The 9,578-nt window shown below is 48.3% G+C and overlaps 1 protein-coding gene across 1 annotated transcript; it reads right to left on the reverse strand.

Annotated features, from left to right (window-relative positions):
* Positions 1 to 4,320: 4,320 nt before the first annotated feature.
* Positions 4,321 to 8,176, reverse strand: GNPNAT1 (glucosamine-phosphate N-acetyltransferase 1). The gene is made up of 5 exons (XM_029963581.1): positions 7,989 to 8,176; positions 7,198 to 7,260; positions 5,927 to 6,054; positions 5,177 to 5,238; positions 4,321 to 4,921 (listed from the first exon to the last, which is right to left on the reverse strand). Exons 1-5 carry the CDS (start codon positions 8,158 to 8,160, stop codon positions 4,774 to 4,776), a joined length of 573 nt encoding a protein of 190 aa, XP_029819441.1. The 5' UTR covers positions 8,161 to 8,176; the 3' UTR covers positions 4,321 to 4,773.
* Between the last annotated feature and the right edge of the window lie 1,402 nt (positions 8,177 to 9,578).

Consider the following 9,578-nt stretch of genomic DNA (forward strand, 5'->3'; position numbering starts at 1 on the left):
GAGGTATTATTGCAATAATGCACTTTTCATACTTGAAATTTCTTTATTTGTATGATATAAAGTTATTACTTTAAACAAAATGCAAGCGGGGGGGGATTTGTTTATAAAGTTATTTGTGTAATTTATAACAAGAGACTTTAGTAAAGAAAAAGTTTGCTAAAACTCACCTTGTTCTCAGTATGTCTCGTGGTAGAAACGAGCTTTAGGAGCTGCACAATGTGCTGCTGCTGGCAGTGAGCTGAGCAGTGTTTAACCTCACTGTACACTGAATTACCTTGAGACTGGCACTCTGGGACCAATGGAAGACTGTTCTGAAAATCTCCCTGTTTTATGGAAGTGAAAGTTGAACAGGGTACTGATGACTTAATAAAATAATCATGTGTTGGGCTAGTACAGAGGGGCAGCCAATTTGACACACGTCAAGGCTGAGTTCTTTTAGCCAGCATTAAAAAGCTGCTTGTAAATGAGTTAAGGGTTAACTCAAGTTGAACAAACATCTTCAAACTCGTACTGAAGGAGTAGTTGCTGTTATAAGACAACAGCTGCATTATTTGAGGTAAAAACCTGGGGTGCTGTTTGAAAACTGAGGCCCAAAGCGCTGCCTGTTATGGGACCAAGACTTCAAGGATTCACCTCAGGTCTGGTGAAACACTGGAGTCAACTAAGGAAACACTTGTTGGTGCTTTGAAGTTTCCAAATTGGGAATTGTCAGGGTGGTTTGTGCAGCTTTAACTCTTTTCCTGCCCCAGCAGCACAGAGGTTGTGCAAGTCCCAGTTCTGCATCTGCTTTATTTCCCAATGTTTCTTGCATAAAAGCTGGGAATGGAATGATGGTTCCTTGGGAGCACTGTGGGGACTGAGCACTTCAGAAACCTGTTAGAAAATCCTGTGGATTTGGGAAATCTGAGCTTGTACCTGGACTGTGTTTTAACATGGAGCAGGTGGGCTCAAGATTTGGGGATCAGGGCATCCCCCTGCACTTGGATATGGCCAGGTGGGGATGGGAATGTCCTCTGCCACCTCAGAATGGACAACCTGTGGGGGGGGATTCCTTGAGATTCCAGATCTGTGGATTTGAGGACAGGAATTAAACAGTGCAGTTGTTTAGTATTGGGGGGGGTCTCCTTTCCCTGGACTTGCAGCTCCTGGGAAGGCCTGCTGAGGGCTGGTCCCTCTGGAGCACGTGGAGCTTTTGGCCACGTCAGGGTAGTTAAACCTGGTTTGAAAATCCGTGCCTGGATTGGAGCTGCTCTGGGACAGATGTGGGTGACACCTGAGGAGGAAACATCCCACAGTGAGTCAGGGTTGTTTAGCTGAGCCAGAACACAGGGTGAGGCTTTCCAGCTAATAACCTCTGTTCCCATGGAATGTGAAGGCCCTGGAGTTCTCAACCAGTGATCAGCAGGAACAGGGAAGTGCTGCTGAGAACCTCTGCCACCTCCAGCAGTGATGGAGCAGCGTAAATCCTTCAGGGGGAAAAAAAAACAAACCTGGAATAAAAAGTCTGATGCTGGAGTTACGAAATTTTCAGCTGGAAAAAAGGAAGTGACTTCTCTTCTGGAGAACTGCCCTGTGTCAGTGCTCAGCCCACAGGCTCAGCGTGCAGGGCTGGTTCTGCAGTGGTGGAGGGTTTGTTACTTCCTCCGAAGTGACTCTCCATAAAGGAATTCTTCTGGGGCTGTTGGGAAACACATTCCCGGCCGTTCCACCACGAGGCTCCCACATGGCTGCACGGCTCAGACACTGCCAGCCACGAGCTGCTGCTGAAACAGGGGTGGGAACCAGCAGATCCCTTTCTATTTTGGGTCCCTGGGGAAGGGGAGGGATGAAACACAGATGGAAGGCACTGATTCATCTCACCAGGCTCATCCATGTGCAGTCTGGGCCGTCATCCCTGGGGTCCCGGGGAGACTCTGTTACTACTCCATGACTAAGGATTTTTCACCAATCCAGTTTTTTTTCCATGCTGTCACCACATCCTGATGCCTTTTAAAGTCATTCTGATCTGTCTGCCTGTCACATCCTAAGGGATTCAGAGATTAATTTCGCTCATATCTATTATTAAGCCTTTTATTTAAAACTTCCTGATGTCTGTCTCCTGTAGCTGAACTGCCAGCAGCTATTTCAGTGTTTGCTTTTGGGGGTTCAGCTCGAGGTGGGAATTGGCAGGAGGGTCCCTCACTGTGGATTTAAGGGAGTGGTGGAGAGCGAATCATTATTTTTTATTTCCCCTTCCCCAGGTTCAGACACAAAACTGCAGCAACCAAGTCTTTGGGGATCCACAGCTCTATATTATATATAATGTGTATATATATACATACACACATTAGATAAATGTAGATAAATTAATGGGCTTCAGCAGTTTGGGAAGGTGGACAATATATTTCCATACCCCCTGTGGCTGTTAAATGCTGTAATTTGTGGCATTTTCCCCATTCCTGTGAGTTCCAAACACACACCTGTGACTGGTGATGTTCCAGGGACACACCTGACCCCACAGTGGCCCCTCTAAGTCCCCATCCCGGGCAGCCTCAGCTCTCCAGCTGCTGTTTCCAGAGGGGTGGGAATGTCACCTCTGGGACAGAACAAAGAGCTCTTCAAAGCCGGGTTGTGCCCGCAGAGGCTTTGTCATGCAGCCACAAAACCCAGCTTTGAAACCAATCCATTTGTTTTACAATGATCTGAGCTGGGGCCACAAGCACCTGCTCCTCACTCCTACTAATCTTCTCATTAACTCTTAATGAGGGCCCGGAGCTATTTAGATGGTGTAGATATCATGGAATTCAACTAATCCACTTGAAAGTAGTGGAAGTTCAGAATTAATTAAAAATGTGAAAGGCAAGAAAATCCACCTCAGTCGCTTGGGCCAGCACGAAGCAGGAGCTGCTTTACAGAGTTAGTTCAGAGTCAGGGCTCAAGCCATGGAGATGTTTGTCCATGGAACACAGCAGGGAAGAGCCCTGGAGAGAAATCCATGAGGAATCTCAAAAACTGTTCAGCCTAGGGAAAGGGGAACAGGTACACACTTGCTCTGGGGACCTACCACCCTATAGAAAACAGTCCAGGTACAGTTGGCAGATTTCATTTATTCAGCTTAAACAAAGATATCTTTTAAAAAAATAATCAATAAATAAACCAGACATCACCAAGGAGACACCGTATCAAGTGGAGAACCCTCAGGAACATCAAGCAGAGCTCCCAGCACAGTGTAGGGCTGCTCTCCACAGCACAATGGGGGACACTGTGTACGGCCCACAAACAACACAGGCTGTTCCCTACAAGCCCCGGGGGTTTATAATGCCCTATTCATGGATGTGGGATTTGTCACTCTCCACACAAAACACCACTGTTGAATCCAGGGCTTTGTACCTTGTTTGCCACCGCTGGCAAAAGTGCTAAAATCATTTATCCAATCTTACAGCAAGAGGGAAGCTCCAAAGCAGCAACAATCCCTTGGGAGCAGGATGCTGGAGGGATAAATCCATACCAGCAGAAGCAGAGCCCACCTGGCCTCCAGGAGTTCCAGGACAGGAACTGTCCAAGAGGAGTTGGCCGGGTGTGTTCAGTTCACAGAATCACAGGATGATTTGGGTTCAAAGGGGCCTTAAAGCCCATCTTATCCCTCCCCCAGCCACAGGCAGGGACACCTCCCACTATCCCAGGTTGCTCCAAGCCCCATCCAACCTGGCCTTGGACACTTCCAGGGATCCAGGGGCAGCCACAGCTTCTCTGGGCAACCTGTGCCAGGGCCTCACCACAGTTACGAATTCCTTCCCAATATCCCATCTAACCCTACCCTCTGTCAATGGGAAGCCATTCCCCCTTGTCCTGTCCCTCCAGGCCCTTGTCCCAAGTCCCTCTCTAGCTCTCTTGGAGCCCCTTTAGGCACTGGAAGGGGCTCCAATGTCTCTTCTCTCTTCTCCAGGCTGAACACCCCCAGCTCTCAGGTGCAGCTGAATCTGCTAATCCCAATCCCTTTCCCATTGATTACTAGCCAGAATCCACTACAGATGGAGTATATTCCATCAGACATTCCAGCTTCCAAGTTCCCTCTGCCCTGTCACAAACCACATTTGGGGTTTTTTTGTGTCAGAAAACAATTAATTATCCTGAAAACCAAGTTATCAGCTAAAGTGCAGGAGCCCTGCAGTGAGAAGCACACATCCATCTTTAGACTGGGAATCCAGCACAGCCCATAAGGATCCTCCCCTACCTGCGCAAACAGTAACAAATCCAGCCTTGGAAAATAGTGCCTATAAAACTTCCAACAGCACTTCTGTGAGGTGTCATGGAAAGAACAGAACAAAGGCCTGTTCTGTGTCAGTAATTCTGCATAAGAGAAGCCTCATCCCTTCCCAAGCTCTGTCACCCTTCCATCAGCACAGGCAGCAGGACAATCCCAGGGGCTGTCCTTTGGCTACCAAGAAAAGAAGCACAAAACTTTAGAAAAATACAATGCAAGAAAAAATTTGAGATAAAAATATATACCTTTGGTTAAAAACCATCCCTTTAACGAGTCCTTTGTAACTCAGCTAGAACAGAAAAGCCTCACCTCGACTCAACAGCAGTAAAAATTAGTTCTAAGCTTTTTTCCCCTAACCCAGAGGACCCTTCTAAAACCTCATTAATTTGTTTTCCCGGGATTTACACATTTGATGTTCATTATTTATAGGGATCATTATATTTGCAGCCATAAACTATGTAAGTTTTCCACGAAGAGAATGTTTGGAGCACAAGCTCCTCCACCAACAGTCTTTTACCACCTGGAAGTTGTTAATTAAAGAACCGTTGGAACATGTAGTTTTCCTCAGATACCAAATAGCCAAACTTCTTGTAGAAATCCACGTTTTTGGGCAGACATTCCAGCGTGATTTTGTAACAGTTCAGTGTCTTACTTAGCAAGGTGAGGGTGGATATTAATCTGGGAAAGACAGAAAACCAACAGTTAAACGTTGGGTCAGTGAACATTTAATTAAATTATCATAGTGACAACACTGAGGTCTGACAGCACTGACAGCACTCTCTGCGTTTTCCAGTGGATCATTTTATTCCCAGCTGGTGATCCCTGCTGGCTAAGTTCTTCCCAGGTCCCTGGCAGGGTGGATCTGCCCTGCAGGAAGCTGCAAGTGCTTGGTGCCCACCTGCTGCTGAACGGAAAAGGTGGGGAAATACTCACAGTTTTCCAAGCTGCTTCCCCCTGCACTCCCCGCTGACCACCACGTCTTCTATCCTCCCTCTCTGTGGAAACATAGCCAAGGGTTAGGACTGGAATTCCTCTTCCAGCTTCCCACCACGGGATCCAGGTGTGGATCTCCAGCTCAGCTCCCTGTTTTCACAGTCTGGCTGGGATTCCCAACAGGGAGATCCTTGTCCACCTGCTCCATCAGAACCATGTCTGACTTGTGCAGAAGCTCACTTTTTTTGGGGGGAAGGGAGAACAGGACAGACTTCCAAATGCAGTTTTCCCTTAGGAAAAGCCCAAGTTTTCTTTTACTGTTAGCTGAGCACCCAAATGAGAGATATTTTTAAAATGCAGAAAATACTTGATGTTTTTAAATCTATTTTTAAAAATATTTACATTTTTAAGGTAAAAATATTTACATTTTAAAGCCCTCTAAGACCCTTGAGTCCAATTGAGTCCAACCATTCCCCCAGCACTGCCAAGGCCACCACTGACCCGTGTCCCCAAGTGCCACATCCACATGGCTTTGAAATCCCTCCAGGGATGAGGACTCCACCACTGCCCTGGGCAGCTGTGCCAGGGCTGGACAACCCTCTCCATGTGGAAAGTTTTCCTCATGTCCAACTGAAACCATCCCTGGCACAACTTAAGGCCATCACCACACCGGAACACCATAAAACCACCATGTCCAGAGTCAGGGACGGGATTTTTTCCTCCCTTTCCAGCTGCAGTGACAGGATTTACCTTGGCACAGGAGTGAGTGAATTTATGTTCTATAACCAGCGTTGCTGTAGCAACGATCTGCCCAAGGTTTGTGTCCTCCACGACGGTAACGTAATAATCTCCCGATCTCTTCATGTGCTCGAAGGTTTCTGGGGGAGCAGAGAGTGGAACAGTCAGTTTAGTCTCAGATTAAACTGCAGGTAAGTCTGACACTTGCAGCACATTCTGACTGCAGATTATTGTGGGATCACAAGGAAGATGCACTCAAGACCCCAGAACCTGAAAGCCCAGGAGTCAGACTAACCCAAAATAAAGCAGAAATTAAAGTGAATTCCTCTTCCTCAGATGCCCAGAGATCCTTCCTTCCCCAGTGTCTTTGGGCTCTAACAGAATCCCAGACTGGCTTGCATTGGAAGGGACTTAAAGGCCATTTCATTTCACCCCCTTCATGGGCAGGGACACCTTCCACTAGCCCAGGTTGCTCCAAGCCCTGTCCAACCTGGTCTTGGACACTTCCAGGATGGGGCAGCCACAGCATCTCTGGCCAAAATGTGCCAGGGCCTCACCACCCTCACAGGCAGGAATTTCTCCATGGAAAGGGTTGTCCAGCCCTGGCACAGCTGCTGAGGGCAGTGCTGGAGTCCCCATTCCTCGAGGGATTTCAAAGCCCTGTGGATGTGGCACCTGGGGACATGGTTTAATGGTGGGCTTGGCCTAGATCCTGTGATTCCCTGCATCCCTGGCTGCTTCCCCAGTGCCTGCCTACCAAGGAGTGGGATCTAAAAGGGTCCTGAAGTGGGCCCCAAGGGAGCTGGAGAGAGACTTTGGAGAGGGGCCTGGAGAGACAGAACAAGGGGGAATGGCTTCCCACTGGCAGAGTGGAGGGTTAGATGGGATACTGGGGAGAAATTCCTGACTATGAGGGTGGGGAGGCCCTGGCACAGGTTGCCCAGAGAAGCTGTGGCTGCCTCATCCCTGGAAGTGTCCAAGGTCAGGCTGGATGGGGCTTGGAGCAACCCAAAATCAGCCCAAATAACCCATGCCAGGTATCTTAAGCTCAGTCTCAAAAGCAGGTTCACAATTAGGCCTGTCCCAGCCAAGCAGCCCTCAGGGATCACTGCAGCTGGATCCAAGGCTGAGTGCCAAAGGCTGCCTCAGGGGAGCTGAGCTCATCACTCCCTCTGGCATCAGGCAGTCAAAGCCTCACTCCCAGGCAGCTTTGCTGCCAGCATCAGAATCCTCTGGTTCCCAAACACTTCTATGGAAATTCCAAGGAATAATGATATACTCACTGATAAACTGCTCTGGGCTTGCAACTCCAGTTTCTGTCAGCTGACCCAGAACCTTGAAAAAGCCTGTTGGAAAAGAGGGGGGAACAATAAACCCTCAGGGAGGGACAGACACACACAGTTAGCTCTAAATGACACCCAACAGCCTGTTTGGAGAGTTACCATCCCATGAAGCTCCCACCCTGGGCAATGCTGAAGGATCAGCTGAAGCATCAGAGCAAACTGCAGCTTGAGTGCAGAAGGTGCAAGAAAAGGATAAGCCTGGAATTATGTGATATTCAGTCATATGTCCAAAACAACTTTTTTATCCAAACTGCAGAACTGAAGGAGAATTCACGCACCAAAATGCCAGTTCATGTTGCTCTGATATTAAAGGGAACAGTATGAAAAATTGTGCTCCCTCTCTAAAGCTGTGGGGAATAGGAAGTTGTGGAATATTTGATTTAAATTTAAGATTAAAACAGTAAACCAAGTTTTCAGGGTCACCCAACACAGCACCAATCCACAGTGCCAAGTGCTCAGATTCAGGGTAGTGGTCATGGCCCTAAACCTGCCAGGAGCATTTGGACAAGGCTCTCAAGGCACGTGGTGGGATTGCTGGGGTGTTGTGTAGAGGGCCAGGAGTTGGACTCAATGACCCTTGTGAGTCTCTTCCAACTCAGGATGCCCTATGATTCCATGAAATTGCTCACTGATGAAAATAACCCAAATCAGGGAGAGAGCAATCCCAACCTACCGAGAGCTCATGCACAGATACACACCATTGATCTGGTGATGATCACACAGGATCCTACCTCGGTTTAAATCAGCTGTGCAAAGTGGCCTCAGAACCAGCCCATCCCCCGGGTCCAGGGGAGAAATAGCGGGAGAAAACGTCGTGGTGTTCTCGCTCCAGTCCAGCTCGTGCAGAATCCTGGGGTCAAACAGGGGCGTGTCGTTGGGCATCACGGTGGCCACCGGCATCATGGCTGCGGCACGGGATCTGCAACAGGACGGGCACGGAACGCTTGGGTTTGCTCTCACCTCTGAGTCAGCTGCTTCCCGGGGTTGTGGCACGCCCTGGGACGTTCCTCGGGGATGTAAGGGAAGGTGAACAAACTGCTGTTGACCTCCTGTGCAACTGAAGCTCCTCGACCTTCACCCAACGAGGCCGCTGGGCAAACACAGAGCACTGACACCGCACAGCCCTGGCACCGCACAGCCCTGGCACCGCGCACGTCACCGAGTCAACACGTGGCGCTCCGGTGTTTATCTTGGGAAAAACAACCTGAGAAGGCACTGAGCAGGATATTTAAACTCTGCAGCCCTCTGAACGGGAAGGCATCACTCCCAAGAAACCTCCCAACATCCTCTTCAAAGATCATTTGCATTCCTGTTCACTGGCAGTAGGAATAATGCACTTTTTCCAAGCAGCCCCATCCTATAAATATTTAATCTCCTGGGCACGAGGTGCCACAACCCAGAGCTGAGAACGCAGGTGATGCCACAGTTACAGTCCAAAGTGCCCCTCCCAGGCTGTCCTGTTTGCTCCAGGTGTTTGCAGAGCCCAGCTGCCGAGCAGTGTCCATGAACAGGGAAAACACAAGTGCCAAGGTGATGGTGACACCTGTTAATGATTAAAGAAACTTGGGAACTGGGCTTTACTCACAGTAACAGGAAGCAAAGGGATATATTTTCCTTACTGAGTTCAAAGCCAGGTTGGATGGGGCTTGGGATAGTGGAAGGTGTCCCTGCCCATGGCAGGGGGTGGAACTGGATCTTTTTAAGGTCCCTTCCAACCCAAACCAGTCTGGGATTCCATGATACAGGAAAACACTTCTTCCTTGGTCACCTGTGGAATACCAGGTCAGGGTTCTGGTATGAGCAGAGGTCATGGGAACTTCTCCTGAGACCAGTGTCTTTTTACATCCCCAAAATTCCTCAGCTGCACCATAAATGGTACAGCACCCACACACCAGTGGACAGGCCAAATAGACATCAGGAACAAAAATGTATTTGGGATGACACTTTTTACAGTAAGACACCTCCCAGCCCTGTTAAGCTGTGACAAAAGTACAAAGGGTGTTACCCACGAAGCATCACAGCTTAAGTGCAGCACAGGAGCCTCAAAAGTGAAAGTGAAATCCAACTGAAAAAAAAGCTTCTCAAAATAAAAGCCAACAGTAAATTTTTTTTATGCCACCTGTTGATACACAATGGCCTTTAAATCCCAATTCTTGTCTTAATTTTGCACATGAGAGTTAAAAAATTGCTGCTGTAGCAATTAAACAGCAACACAAACTCTTACCCTGCATGAATTTCGGGAAAGGTGAAGGGCAAAGAAAACCATTTCCACAGATATCTCTGTTCCTAGAGCTCAACTATCTCAATATTGCTGTTCCTCT

The sequence above is a fragment of the Manacus vitellinus genome, unplaced genomic scaffold (assembly GCF_001715985.3).
Source record: "Manacus vitellinus isolate BGI_N305 unplaced genomic scaffold, ASM171598v3 scaffold_103_pilon, whole genome shotgun sequence".
Taxonomy (NCBI): Eukaryota; Metazoa; Chordata; class Aves; order Passeriformes; family Pipridae; genus Manacus; species Manacus vitellinus.

Bases quoted from the DNA above. Each gene is read 5' to 3' on its own strand.
- GNPNAT1 (XM_029963581.1), bottom strand. From the start codon at position 8,160: ATGATGCCGGTGGCCACCGTGATGCCCAACGACACGCCCCTGTTTGAC. The intron at 5,239-5,926 runs GTAAATCCTGTC...ATGTTTCCACAG, and splicing joins TCACTCACTCCTGTGCCAAG to AGAGGGAGGATAGAAGACGT. The intron at 4,922-5,176 runs GTGAGTATTTCC...TGTCTTTCCCAG, and splicing joins GGGAAGCAGCTTGGAAAACT to ATTAATATCCACCCTCACCT.